The sequence below is a fragment of the Orycteropus afer genome, unplaced genomic scaffold, assembly GCF_000298275.1.
Source record: "Orycteropus afer afer isolate SDZICR_OR568_19922 unplaced genomic scaffold, OryAfe1.0 scaffold00001, whole genome shotgun sequence".
Lineage (NCBI taxonomy): Eukaryota > Metazoa > Chordata > Mammalia > Tubulidentata > Orycteropodidae > Orycteropus > Orycteropus afer.
Window position 1 is genome coordinate 30998961 of NW_006921588.1, and position 15820 is coordinate 31014780.

Here is a 15820-nt window from a genome sequence, read left to right on the forward strand (position 1 = left end):
GAGGGACGGTGGGCTGGGAGAGAGACTGAGCATTTTTTCCTGAACTTGAATTGTAGCCTGTGGTGCTTCCCTAATAAACCCCATAATCTGTGAGCTCTGTGTGGCCACTGCAGTGAATTATCGAACCCAGGAGAGAGGTGGTGGGTGCTTGGGGAGGAAAGGTTAGAGAAAGGGCTAGAGGGAGGCAGCATGTCTGACCTTGCAGAATAGGCCTTGGGTTATTGATGGTGACTCTGTCTTCCTCTTGTGGGATTAGAGGATGTCAGAACATGTGGTCTCCTTGACCTTTTTGCAGAAACCCAGTGGGGGTCGCTACGAGTCAGAATCGACTCAATGGCAGGTGAGTTTGATTTTCTGGTTTTCTTCAGTATACAGTTAAATTTTTCATATTCAAATGTAAAAAAATAATAATAATAAAAAAGAGAGAGACTAATGAACCAAAATAAAAACATTAGGGATAAAAAGGGAGGAGAGGGTGTCAATGAGTGGATGAGGCTAACAAAGAAAGGAAGGAAACAGCTGAAGATTACAACACCTGCTAGAGTTCTCAACTGATATCACTTTTGAGATTTAATGCTTTTTAATATTACTTTCTCATTTTCTTTCTGTCTCCATAAGGTAAGACAGCTATGGTAAAGTAGAATTAGCTAACATTTACTGGATTGGCTAGTGTATGAAATTGCTGAAAGACGATTAAATAAAGTAACAAATAAAAGCAATTTTTTATATTAAATAATAAAGTTTAGAACAACAAGAATGTAAGCTTCATTAAGGCAGAGATTGGGTGGGGGAGGGTTGGTTGTTTCTTATTAGAACAGTGCCTGGCACCTAGGTGCTCAATAAGTATTTGTAAAATGAATGAATGAATAAATCAAAAAATTAAGTTGATGATTACAACTTTTTTTTCTCTTTGCTTCACACATAACTCCTGTTGAAAAGGATTAACACCAGCCACTCCTCGGAAGGACGGTTGGGCAATCCACTTCCACAGAGGTATTACCTCGGAAACCCAAGGAGGGGTCACTACAAGTTGAATAAACTCTACAGCAATGATTTTTTTTTGAGAGTACATGAGAGTTACCACTATCTCAAAACATCTTGAGATAGGAGAACATGGACAGCATTCAGTCAAATCCTTCAAATTTTTTTTAAAGGTTTTTAAATCTATACATTGGCAAATATATCAACCAGAAGGATTGTGGTATTTAAGTTTGTGTGTCAACTTGGCTGGGCCTGGTTAAGTGGCTGGGCAGCTGGATGTATTCCCCATGATGAGACTGGTAATCAACTCCATGGTGGAATCTACTGTGAGTAGCTGCCTCAGGGATGTGGTCTGCTTCCTGTATATGAGGAGAAGCCTTGGGGAATGGTCTCTAGCTCATGGCACACTTGAACCCTGCATGTAGCCGTGTCGTTCAGCAGCCTTCCATGCTCTGCTAATCCTGGAACTTTCAGTGGACTTGAGTTAACGGTCTGCAGTGTAGATCGGTAACATCTTATTTGCCTTTTTATTTGTCAGCCTTGGACTTGTCAGCCTCAGCAGGTAGCAACTGAGTGGAGAAAAGCCTTCAGCTTCAGTGGGTCAGAAGCAGGAGGCAGAGCTGAAGCCCAAGGTTGAGGGGCTTTCAGCCAGCCCCTGGAGCCTGGCACTTAAACTGGGACTTAAAGCCTCCAAACTGTAAGAGAATAAACTCCTGATGTTCAAGCCATATCCCATTGGTGGTATATTTCTGTCAGAGTGGCACCAGGTAACCAGAACAAGGATGCTTCAAAAAGTAGTGCTTCCACTAAAAACCAAAAACCAAACTCACTGCCATCAAGTCGATTCCGACTCACAGCAACCACCACTGGGTTTCCAAGGCAGTAAATCTTTAGGGAAGTAGATTGCCCCATCGTCCTTCTATGGAACGGCTGGTGGGTTTCCACCAGCCTAAGTCAAAAGCCTGGCACCACACCACAAGAGCTCTGAGGGCTTCCCCTAGCTCAAGAAACAGGGGTGTAACTGCAGGGAATTTAAAATCTTTAAATTGTCATTATCTCTTGGCTTAGTTTCCAGGTTCAAAAGAATTAAATTGTCAAGAAAGTGGAATTCAGATATTGACCATCTACCATTGGTAATATACCATCACTATCACACACAATATGATTATAAGCCACACTTTAACCAAAAAAAAAAAAAAAGGGAGGGGGTTGTGTAACTTCTAGCGAGATCTCTATGTAAAGGGCTTCCTCTAAGACTCCTGTTCAGGAAAGTGAGATGAAACAAAATTAAGAATCTTTGCTATATAGACCTAAATTAATCCTTCTATACATATCTATAGTTATATCTAGACAGAGATATAACTTTCAATTAATCCATATACATATTAATCTATCATATATACTTTGGTTCTAAAATATTCCCATTGAAAGAATTCCTTTTTTTTTTACCTGAAGATGCTTGTAACAGTACAACCAATCCTGTCGGTCGGTCTTCGGAGGAGGGGCCGCTCTGTCCACAAATAACACAATCATATACTGCCTCGGAAACTTGTGGTTCTGCTGTGGTTATCTCCATAGGAGTATCAGTCTCAGGAGAGTCTGAGGAAAAAAACTACAACTCTTAACTCCTAAAGAGAACTCTCTTTTCAAAGAAAATTGAAGGGGGATGTGGAATTAAGTTCAAATAATATTGAACTTCAATACCAATAAATTTATGTAATAATAAAACTATAGAAAAAAACATTTTGCTAAAGTAAAACATTTACTCAGGAAAGGTTCAACACAAAATGCAGAGTTGATAATAAAGAAAGACTTTAAAGAATACATGGTTAAATACACTTTTAATGTTGATGAGTCATTCACATATAAAACTGATACCAAAAACAGAGAGGCAAAGACACTTAAAACTAAAAGAAAGAAAGAAAACTATAAAATGTAACATTTTAAAAGATGAAAGATGATCTTTCAATTTTCCTTGAGACATTTAAGAGGGGAAATTTACTACAACATGGCAACAACTTAGAAAGAGGAGATCACCAAGGAAAAAAAATTTCTCATTCCGAATCCCAGCAATTACATCTCTGCAATGACAACTACCATTATATGTTCATTTATGTAAGACAATAATTTATATGTGACCATATTATTAAATATTAATTTTAAAAACACACTATTATAAATAATAACAACAATGTCCTAGTAGTGCAATTTCATTAACACCAAGAAATAAAATACTAAGTCAATAATGACTTTCAGATAAAGACACTTAAATTCATGAAGATCAATAATGCTGTTCCTGATAACAAAGAAATGAGTAGAGGGGATTGAGAAAACCAGGGAAACAGAAGATTTGTTTTTTTATTGTTTTGTTTTTGTTTTTGAGATTTGTGATAAATGAAAGCATATCTAAGTAAATATGTAAAGAATGTATGTTAGGGAAAGAAAGATGTAAGTTTAGATATTTTTATCAAGAATTCATGCAGATAAAACAAACATATATCTGGTATTTATTAACAATGACTGAGGGGGAAGAGGGCAGGAAACCTAAAATAGAACTTTGGACAACACCTATTAACAGAAACAAAAATCAAACCAACAAAGAAATCAGAAAAAAAAAAAATAACCAACAGCAAAGAATTGAATCAAAACCAGAAACACAAAATCTGAAAATGAAAGTAAGGGGTCAAGATGAAAAAAATTCACAAGAAAGAAAGTACCAGAGGCCATTAAGATTTGACATGAGACTACTTTGGATTTTACATTAAAAAAATTAAAAAGAGGACGTGAGCCTGATTACCCTGAAGTTCAAAGAACACAAAAATAGTTAGCTTAAAGTATAATGAAATATTTCAAATGCATATTATTCTAAGTGTCAAAGACATAGAATTTCATCAACCCTATCGTACATACCAAGTCGGCCCACAGATTTATGGGAAATAATAAATAAGTGGTTTGTTTTAAATCACTAAATTTTGGAGTTTGTGGCACAATAATTACTAACTAATATGATCTAATAACTAATATGATCCTACTACATGTTCATTATAATATGTGAAAGAACTGAAGTACTTTCCCTTACTAAGATATGTGAATCATGAAAGCTAGTATTTAAAGTAGTAAAGGCATTTCCATTGAGAAGATTTTCCAGTTCAAGGAATTGAAAAATAATTTTCCAATGATAGCATTTTAATATCTACTTACTCTACAACATTAATTTTAGTATCATTAAAGAGCAAAAAGCTTCAGTATTCACATATATTACACTTCCACTTCAAAAGTTTACATTAAGTTACACAGAACTTTTCATTCTAATTTTGGTTAACGTTGCTTTAAAGTTTATTTTCATATAAAATTGAATTTAATTACAAAAAAGCTTTGCCTTTATTTTCAACCTTTACAGTCACAAATTCACTGGGCTGATACAAACTAAGTGTGTGCAAAATAATCAAATAAGGCTAATCTTTTTGCTCTATGTTATGCTTTCATATTTATGGAGTTTTGTGGATAGATGGAGGATAGAATGGACAAATGACACAAGAAGGATACAGTTACTGTTGCTTGGTGCCATCGAGTTGGTTTCAACTCACAGCAACCCTACGTACAACAGAACGAAACACTGCCTGGTCCTGCACCATCCTTACCATTGCTGCCATACTTGAGCCCATCATCATAGCCACGGTCAATCCATCTTGAGTGTTTTTCCCTTTTTCACTGACCCTCTACTTTACTAAGCATGATATCCTTCTCTAGGGACTGGTCCCTTCTGACAACATGACTAAAGTATGAGGGATAAGGTCTGGCCGTTTCACTTCTAAGGAGCATTCCCGCTGTACTTCATCCAAGATAGATTTCTTCATTCTTCTAGCAGTCCATGGTACTTTCAATATTCTTTCCCAATACCACAATTCAAATGGATAATTCTTCTGCAGTCTTCCTCATTTCACTGTCCAGCTCTCACATGCATATGAGGCTACTGAAAATTCCAGGGCTTGGGTCAGGTCCATCTTAGTCTTCAAATGACATAGTAGTGTCCTCAAAATAATGTTAACTATTCTACTTTGATTGATAAGGTTTTCACTGGCTAATATTTGTCACTAAATCACCAGGCCTTTCTTCCTACTCTGTCTTAGTCTGGAAGCACCACTGAAACCTGTCTATCATGGGTGACCCTGCTGGTGTCTGAAATACCAGCATCACAGCAACACGCAAATCACCACAGCAGGACAAACTGACAGACTGGGGGTGGGGGTGGGGTGGGGGATTCATCTGTGCCTATATTAACTTAAACATGAATTCATACTGATCTAACACTAATCCATTATCAAATGGATCATTCTAGCCATTTCCCTGTTTGTCTGTAAAGCTCCTACTCTAACATTAAGAAACCTGGATCCTATATCCACCATCCATTTATTTAACTGTCCATTCCTAGTATATATGTCAGTGGTTTCAGAACTGTTAAGGACACTTTATCATCTAGAGTACAGTACTTATGTATATAGTTCCTTTCACCTTCAGTCTTACAAACTCCTCTCATTTCCAAAGTTACCTCATCAGACTTTCTCTTCTACCTTCTTCAGTGAGACTGTTCCATTCATTTGTAATACAGACAGAATTCTCTTGTCACAGTCTGAATTTCATTGTGTGATCCCCCATTTTCCTAACATATTTTTTTTAATTTTCATACATTAAGATTCACTCTTTCTGTTATCAAGGTCTGCTGGTTTTGACAACCACATAGTGTTATATATCCAACATTACAGTATCATACAGAATAGTTTCACTGCTCTAAAAAATCCCGTGCTTTACCTATTCTGTCTACCCATCAACCCTGTGAACCTCTAGGAATGAAGAGTCTATTGACTAAACAGTTTTCCTAAAATGTTATACAGTTGGAATCACACAGCCTTTTCAGATTAACCACTTTCACTTAGCAATATACATTTAAAATTCATCCACATCCTTCTATGGCTTGATAGCTCGTTACTTTTTACTGTTGAATAGTATTCCATTATATAGGTATACCATAGTTTAGCTATCTAGTAACTTATTAAACGGCATCTTGGTTGCTTCCAGTTTTGAGCAATTATGAATAAAGCTGCTATAAATCACACACACATTTCTGTGTAGACATAAGTTTTCAAATCAGCTGGGTAAATACCAAGGAGTGCCATTACTGGATAATACAATTAGGCTTTGTTTAGCTTTGCGAGACACTGCCAAAATGCCTTCCTAAGTGGCTGGACCATTTTATATTCCTATCAGCAGTAAGTGAGAGTTTCTGCTGTCTTCATCCTTGCCAACAACTGATATTGTCAGTTCATAGGCCTACAGTGGTATCTTAGTGCTGTTTGTAGAAGTGAGCTTCTTAATACAGGAAAGTTGATTATTTTAGAAAGGCATTAAACAACAGATGGGTAAGAGTATTTATCACAGAGAATCACTGATTCAGAGTGAAAAGTTTCTGTATTTAAATGTTTACCTAATAATGCTCTGTATTTGATTAGTGTATTGGTGAAGTATTGTACTGTAAATCTGAAATATTCTGTTATGTTACTACAATGTTTAAGGAGAACATCCCTCATGTTAAAAAAAACAAACAACCTACTGCCATCAAGTTGATTATGACTGATGGTGACCCTATAGGACAGAATAGAACTGTCTCACAGGGTTTCCAAGGCTATAAATCTTTACAGAAGCAGACTGCCTCACCTTTCTTCCATGGAGCAGATGGTGGGTTCCAACTATCAGCCTTTTGGTTACCCTTCAAATGCTTTAACCACTGCACCCCCAGCACGCCTTTCATATGCAAAGATACAGTGAAAATAAGAAAGAAGCAACTCTACATTGTTCATACTCTTATAACACAGGAATGAAATAAAGTTGGAACACAGAAGCAATCAGACAAATGAAGAGTAAATCAAGATAAATCAATGAATATTAAATTGTGTCAGTATTACTGCCAGGTATTACCTCAGGTTTGGGCCCTGCTTCATGTTAATAAGAATATAATACATAATACCACATGTAAAGGAGGCAACAAGCAATCAAAGGCAGAGCAACATATGATTTTGCATGTTTTATCGGGCAATGGATGAAATCAACAGCGCTTTCAGAATCAAACAGATACCTCTGGAATGGGATCGAGTTATAAATAAAAGGAATATAGTGAAACTGCATAGTCCAGAAACCCACTAGCATGGTAATGACCAAAAAAAATGGACAATCTACTTCCATAGTGATTCTGCCTCGGAAACCCAAGGAGGGGTCACTGTGAGTCGGATCTGACTCCACGGCAGTGAGTTGCATTTTTTCCCGAGTGCTCGTGCATCTTTGTCGCCTCACCTGACACCACTGTGACATGTGACAAACCAGGACTGGGAGAAACCAAAGCTCATTATCCTGATGACTTCACTGCCTATGACTGCTAGCAATTATGTCTGCCTGGTCCCTCAAATGTTGTTCTTGTGCCTGGCTAGTATCAAAAAAGGTCAAATCTTCCCAAAAAGTAGCAAGATTTAGGAGATGGAGTCTGATTCCATTCAAATTTATGATCCTGAATGTAACTAGGCCCTAAGCATTGCTTATTAATCTTTATAATCATCCTTGGTAAGGAACATTTCGTACTCCCCTCAGCAACTATCCCAAACCTCAGTTTCCATTTTTTTTTCCACTCAGTAGAACATACCTTTTACTTAACCTTGAAACCTAAGTAATCAAGAGTGACCTGCCTTACCTTCCCTTTTCCCTCACCTCCAGTGGACATTACTACCTCTACCCCATCTACTCTTTCCTTCGTCTCTAAATCTCTTCAGGGAAGAGGTAGTCATTTCACTTTTCAAGACACTACACCCAATTTCTTCTTGGGTACCTTGCTTACTAATTCCTCACAAAACCATTTTTGTTTTATTTTACCTGAGAGGTGGGAGGCAGCAGATTAAAAACATGTAGAAGTATTATTAACTAAACTTTTTTCTTTGGTCCTAAAATTTGAAACAAACTGAAACAGATGAAATGAACTATACATCAAACTGGTAACATCACCTCACAAAAAAAAAAAAAAAGACTGTTTTCAAATGGCTCAAGAACTCAGAATTTTGACTATACACCCCCACTGTGATGCACTAAAGGAAAAAATGATCTATCAGCAGCTTTTAAAAATTTTAAACTTCATTCAATAATTTCATTCTTTAAGATAATATCAATCAAATTTGTTATTTTAAAACTCGTATTCTGTAGGGAAAAACAATTTTCTTAGAGATTATATATTATAGTGGCAGAGGAGAATATTTTCAGTCCTAGGACATAAATGTTTAAGTATTTAGGAGTGATGTGTTATGATGTCTCCAACTCAATTAAACAGTAGAGAGACAAAAAAAACCAAACTCACTGCCGTTGAGTCAATTCAACTCATAGCAACCCCTCCTTAGGTTTCCGAGGCCATATCTCTACAGAAGTTGATTGCCCAATCTTCCTTCCAAGGAGTGGCTGGTGGGTTTGAACTGCCAGCCTTCTGGTCAGCAGTCAAACGCCTTAGGCACTGCAAGTTCTAACGGTATATGGTTGTTCACAATGCTGCTCTTTCAACTTTTACATATGTTTGAAATTTTTTTTAAGAAAAGCTAGCATGTACAAAATTATTTCATTTTGGTAAAAAATGCATTTTCTATGCATATGTACTTAGAGAAAGATGTGTTGTTATACATCCTAAATTAGGCTGATAGTAAAAGTATTACTTTCTTATCTGTAATTACTTACGTTTTCTAAGTTTCTACAAATGCTAGTAAAGAGATGAAAAAGAGAAGTAGAGAGAGAAGGCACTAAAAACATACAACAACTGTTGTAAGGCTTTAAGGATAATTTTGCGGGAAAAGATGTAAACACATAATGGCAGGCTTCACAAACCTAAGCAGCAATTTAACAGAAGACAACAGGAGGAAGACACTGCATTGCTAGCACCAGAGCGAACTTTCTGACATTGAAGTTACTCAACAGAATGACTGTCTGCAATAAAGGTCTGATCTCCCATCACTCTATTATTTAAATAAAGCCTAGAAATCACCTGTAATGTTTAAAATTGATGAATGACTGGACTAGATCATCCAAAAAATCATAGCACTATAATTCTGAGAATTCTAATTTTTTAAAAAAAATTTTATTGTGATTTGGGTGCAAATTTACAAAGCAGATTCATTTTACTCTCAACAGTTCATGCACATCTGGTTTCACGCCCCGATTACAATCCCAACAATAACAAGATCTCTTCCCACTCCTCCCTGTGCCCTTCTTATCTATGCATTCCTGTCTGTCCAGCTTACCCTCTAAGCAAATGCTGCCCTTCTAATGTCCCACTGTTGATTGATCTAAGGGGTACATATCCCTAGGGTAGGTGGGTACATATCCCTGGGGTAGGAGTTCTGCTTGTAAGTCTTTTCTACTGTTCAGCTGAGATAGTCCACAGAAATGAGTCCAGTTCGAAGCCCGAACTGGAGGTTCCACCAGTCTCTATCCAACCAGTAATTCTGGTCATTTTTGTGTTTTTGAATTTTGTTGCACATTTTTCCTTAAACTAACTAATTTTAACTTACCAACATCCATTGCAGTTTCCATGAAGCTTTTCTGTCGTGAAGCAAACTCTGCAAGCAATTTCTGCTGCCTCTCTCTAGCCTTTTGTCGCCTAGATTAAACAGAAACAGAGTGATAAGGACCAGACATGCTAAGACTTTCCTGACATCTTTCAAAGGTATATATTATAAAAGCACACAGTTGAAAGCACTCTGTTTTCTATAGTATGCATTAAGTGTCATATTAGAGTTTACCGTCCTAAACTGTGGTCAATGTCATGAGACAAAGTATATGTGAACTGCTGTATGGAAAGTGAATTTGCTCTGTAAACCTTCACCCAAATCACAATTAGGGAAAAAAAAAAAAAAAAATGTTTACCATCCTTTAGAGGATTCCAGTATTTTACAAAAGTTTGACATAAAAGCCAAGATTTCACTTTAAATTATAAAGTAATTAAAGTAGATAGAAAATTTGGATTTCCAACATGATTTCCTAAGTATATGTTAGTTGGTTACAAGAGTAATGTTAGTGCTGCTATAAAATAAATACCACACGTGGATGGCTTTAACAAACACAGATTTAGTCTCTTAGAGTTTAAGAGGCTAGAAGTCCAAGTTCAAAGTGCTGGTTCTAGGGGCCAGGTGAAGGCTGCACAACCCTGGATTTCAGCTCTGCCTCCTATTCCAGGCCCACTAGAGCTGGAGGTTTTTTTGGACTCACACAGTTGCTGCCTGCTGAAGCTGAGGAACCCAAGATCAGCACGTAAAATGGCAGTGCCAAGATTAGCAGGCAACATGGCAGGCCACTAGTTCAAGTTCAGGAACAAGCCCAGGATTGGCAGGTAATACAGGCAGACCACTGAGATGAAGACTCAGCCAATGGCCAGATTCAGATGTGCCGAAAGCCAGAGACCTTCCTCCAAGCTTCTTATACACTGGAAGCAGACCACACCCCAAAGGCAACTACTTAGCTGCTCACAGGTGATTACAAACCCATCACAGGGAATAATTACATTCAGCTGCTCTGCCACTCAAAACCACAGCCTAGCCAAGTTGACAGATAACCTCACTTACTACCAGTAAGAAGAGGCTATTTTAACAAGGAACTAACAATTTCATCTCCAGCACAAATAATAGCAAATTGCTTGCTAGAAGCAGCTATGGTGTTTAGATATGAATAGAATCTAGAAAATAAGGATTGCCAAATTTACTATTATTCTTAAGAAAATGGCTCTCCTTTAGATATAGAATGAGCAGAAGCTAAGAAGTTTCTCAATTTCTACTAAGAGATATTCCAAACTTGATTTAATTTGTTTGAAGTTAAAAACCTTAAATATCCCAAATCCAACATAAACAATAAAACTATATTCCAAATCTAAGCATAAATATTCCCTTGGATTAATTCATTCTATTCTGTTTATTATCTATCCTTTATCAACTTCCAAAATAGAGTAAATTTTAATATTTAAGATTGGTTGTCAAAAAAATCAGTACAATAATGTAAGAATAAGATAATAAAAGTAAATTAATAAAAGGGAATATAGCTTAGACATAACCAAACACCTCACAGAATTGGGTTACTGGCTTTGAGGGCTTAGAACCATACTCTCAGGGGGAAGGGGAGGCAAGCTGGACAATTGGCATTACATAGCTCATAAAAGTAATATTCTACATCCCAGGTTGGTGAGCAATGTCTGGGGTCTTAAAAGCTTCTGAGAAACCATCTAACTTACAACTATTAGATTCTAAGTGTCTGGAGCAAAAGACAAAGAAGGAATCCAAAGACTCAAAGAAGAAACTAGTTAATAGGGCTAAAGTCTACACAGATCACAGCCTCACCTGCCTTGAGACCAGGAGAAATATATGGTGTCCTGAAGCCAGTAACTACCATTCCAACCGTGACACAATAGATGGTCCCAGACAGAATGAGGAAAAAATGTAGAACAAAACCTAAATTCCTAAAAAAAGCTATGCTTACTGGACTTGTAGAGATGACAGGAACCCTCAAGACTCTTGCTCTGAGATATCCTTTAAACTTGGAACTCACACCACTCCTGGAGTCACTCATCAGCCAAAAGACTGATAATATTATAATTATCTAACTGATAATATTATGGTAATATAAGACTGATTATCATAAATAATATCACCTGTGAGTACTGTGCTCCTCTAAACAATCACCTAAATGATCTAATAGTCCACATTTACCCTAGACCAAAGATAAAAAGGTAAAGGAGGGGGTGGTGGAATAAGGAAGCTAGATTAATGGAAATAGAACAACTAGAATAGAAATAATGAGAATGCTGACACACTGTGAAAAGTGTAACCAATGTCACTGAATAACAAGTACAGAAATTATTAAATGACAACCTAATTTGCTATGTAAACTTTCTCCAAAATCACAATATTAAAAAAAAAAAGTATAAAATAAAAAGAAGGGAGATGGGCTTCCCTGATTGCAGGATGCCAGTGAGTATAAACCATACCCTGGCAGAAAAAGTCACAATAAACATTTAAAACAAGAGGAGAGGGAGAGGAAGAAGAAACATTTAAAAGTGAGTTATGGGAGAGACAAACATTTTACGTGAACAAAACTCAAGCAGGAATTTACCACTGCCCATGATACAAAGAACATTAACAATTTAATGGAAAGAGTACAGTTCAGTAGTTTCTTTTAATTGATGTCCAAAATAATGTTCAAAAGCTTTTTAACACTGATTTTTTTTTTTAACATTTATTTTAATGACAATGTAACCCAAAGGTCAGCAACTCAAACCCACCAGCTGTTCCGCGGGAAAAAGATGAGGCAGTCTGCTTCAGTAAAGATTTAGTTTGGGAAAACCTGTGGGACAATTCCACTCTGTCCTATAGGGTCACTATGAGCCGGAATCAATTTGATGGCAGGGGGTTTGGTTTTGGTTAAAAACAATTTAGGACACACGAAAGAAAACTTGCTTAACTATACCAACAACTCCTATTTTTTATATTGTTTTTGAGCCAATATATTTACCCAGCTTGACCACTTACCTTATTAAACTTAACTCTCTAATATTGGCTGTTTCAAACAATTAAATCCACCCTTCCCTCCTCTTCCTTTCCTGAACACGGAGGATGGCAACAGTGGCCCAGCACAGGGTGTTAGGACTCAACAACTTAGTATAGGAGGGTATTTGTGTCAGGGGAGATTACAGTAAATGGGTAACATACAAGGGAATTGATCAAAAGAGTAACATGTATTAAGGATAATGGGTTCTAGGTTTCTCATTGTGGGAGTAGGGAGTTACAGAAATGAAAGAGAAAACAAAAACAATCCCTATGGTGGTGTGGATTAGAACTGAAGATACCAAAGTATACTCATAGTTTTGAATACACAGAGATATAAAAATAAATATCAATCTCTTTCCTTCTCTCTCTTACACACACACTCTCTTGCTGTTTCATTAAAATGAAAGTGAATAGTCATCCAAAGTGCAACTAGTGATCTCTCATGGAAGCAGTAGTTAAGAAATCAGACTGAACTGGGAAAATCTGCTGCAAAAGACCTCTTTAAAGTGTTGAAAAGCAAAGATATCACTTTGAAGAGTAAGTAAGGTGTGCCTAACCCAAACCATGGTATTTTCAATGACCTCATATGCATGTGAAAACTGCACAATGAATAAGGAATACCAACAAAGAGCTGATGCTTTTGAATTAAGGTGCTGGTAAAGAAAATACCAAGGACTGTCAGAAGAACAAATAAATCTGTCCTGGAAGAACTGCAGCCAGAATATTCCTTGGAAGCAAAAATGGCCAGACTTTGTCTCACTTACTTTGGTTATGCTATCAGAAGGGAACACTTCCTAGAGAAGGATATCATGCTGGGTAAAGTGCAGGGTCAGTGAAAAGCAGGAAGACCCTCAACAAAATGGATTAACACAGTGGCTGCAACAATGGGCTCAAGTGTGGCAGGGATTATGAGGATGGTGTAGGACCATGTGGTGTTTCATTCTACCATACATAGGGTCATTATAAGTAGGAGCCAATTTGACGGCACCACCCAACAACAGTTTGTCTCTCCCCATCCAAAACAAAGAAGAGTGAAGAAAATCAAAGACATACGGAAACAACTAGTCCAAAAGAACATGTGAACCCCAGTCTCGATGACCTTGAGACAAGAAGAATTTACATAGTACCCGGCTACCACTGCCAAACGATCTGAAAGGGATCATATTAGAATGTTCTGGATAGAGTGGGAGAAAAATGTGGAACAAAACTCAAAATAATAAAATAGACCAGGCTAACTGATACAGACTGGTTGAACCTCCAAGACTAAAACCCTTGATCACCCTTCAAACCTGTAACTGAAGTCACTCCCATGGCCATCCGTACAACAGAAAGGCCTGTAAAGTGAACAATAACACCAGAGAGGTACACATCCCTTAGATTAACTAACCATACAAGATCAAAAGGGTAGCATTTACCCAAGGATAAAGCTCAGAAAGCAGAAAGGGATATAGAAAACAAGGATAAATACAAATGGTAAACATAGGGAAAAATGGGAAAAGTGGTGTCACACTGTGGTGATTGCAATCAATGTCACAGAACAAAATGTGTATGAATTGTTGAATACAAAACCAGTGTGTTCTGTAAAGTTTCACCCAAATCACAATAAAAAGTTAAAAAAAAAAAAAAAAGTTAATGAGGAATGAGATATTATAGTCTCAAAATCTCTCTCCACAAATTAAGTACTAATTACAAAAGGAAAGAAAAAAAAAAAAAAAGTAATAACCTGACAGTAAAGAAATCTGGCAAACACCTTAAACAAGTGACCAAATTAATCCCCAGTAATGAAACAAATCAAAATCATGTAATGCCTAATAAAAACAAAACAAAACAACATTACTGTAATAAAAAGAATAACATTTCTTTAATATGCCTGCCCAAGATGCATAAACTGAATACAAACATAACGGAGACATACCCAAATTGAGAGACATTCTACAATGTCACTGCCCTGTAATCTTCAAAAGTGCCAATGTCATGAAAGTGAAAGAAAGGCTAAAAAAGTATTCCAGACTGAAGGAGACTAAAGAGACACAACAACTATGTAATCCATAACCATGGGCTAGATGCCTCTGCTATTAAAAAAAAAAAAAAAAATTGACACACTGTAAAAGCTTGAATGGGATCTTCAATAGAAAAATCAAATACAATGTGTTGATTTTCTGATTTTGATCACTGTATTATGGTTATGTAAAAAATGCCCTTCTTTGTAGGAAATACGTACTAATGTATTCCAAGATGAAGGGGCACCACATCAGCAATTTACTAGCAAATAGTTCAGGAAGTTCTTTGTATTGTCCTTAAAATATTTCTATAAATTTGAAATTGCATCAAGATAAAAAATTGGAAAAAAAATTAAGTATTTTCTCAAAGGACAAATATTTGTCATCATGGAAGAAATGGAAACAAACAAAAATGCACTGCAGTTGTTTAAAGCCCACCAAAAATGGAGACGACCTCCAAAAATGCTATAGGCAACAACTGCACAAATAGAACATATGTTTGGTGTATTACATGAGTACTTTGAAAATATATATATATATATATATATATATATATATATATATTTAGAAAAAATATGTACATAAAATTTATTTCAAATAACAAATCCATGTTAACAAAGGTAAGAAAACTTCAAATGTGATTGCTTGATACTAGCATTAAATAGCATTTCAAAATTAGTTTTCTATGATTTCCAGAAAAGGAAAATTATCATTATTTTCCCCTCATAATTTTTTTTTAAATCTAGATTACTCCTTTCCTAAAATCTGGCAGAAATGTAAACAAAGACTGTTGACAAATGACATTAACAAGTTCTGGCAGATTCAGTACAACTCAGAAATTTTCCATTATTATCCTACTGTGAAGACACTAAGGTTGAATATTATTACAACCATCTAAGGATCCCTGTAAGGAGCTCTAGTGGTATAGTGGTTAAGGCATCTCGCTGCTAACCAAAAGATCGATAGTTCAAACCCACCAGCCACTCCACTGAAGAAAGATGAGGCAGTCTGCTTCCATAAAGATTTACAGCCTTAGAAACCCAATGGGGGTCTCTATAAGTCATAATCAATTTGATGGCAGTGAGTGTTTGTTTGTATGACGGGTCCCTGTATCTTGTTTTGCTATGGAGCTAATCTATTACCAAAGTAATACCAAGTTTGTTTACAGGTGACATACCTGGAAATTAATCATCTGGCGGTTCAAACCCACAAGCCACTCCTCGGAAGGAA

The 15820-nt window shown here is 36.5% G+C and overlaps 1 protein-coding gene across 1 annotated transcript in view; it reads right to left on the minus strand.

Annotated features, from left to right (window-relative positions):
* Positions 1-15820, minus strand: part of UBR3 (ubiquitin protein ligase E3 component n-recognin 3) — a 347537-nt gene that overhangs the window by 102613 nt on the left and 229104 nt on the right. Inside the window, exons 25-26 of the mRNA XM_007953244.2 lie at positions 9570-9658; positions 2431-2580 (exon numbers count right to left, since the gene is read on the minus strand). Coding sequence (XP_007951435.2) covers positions 2431-2580; positions 9570-9658 — 239 coding nt within the window. The remainder of the gene's footprint in view (positions 1-2430; positions 2581-9569; positions 9659-15820) is intronic.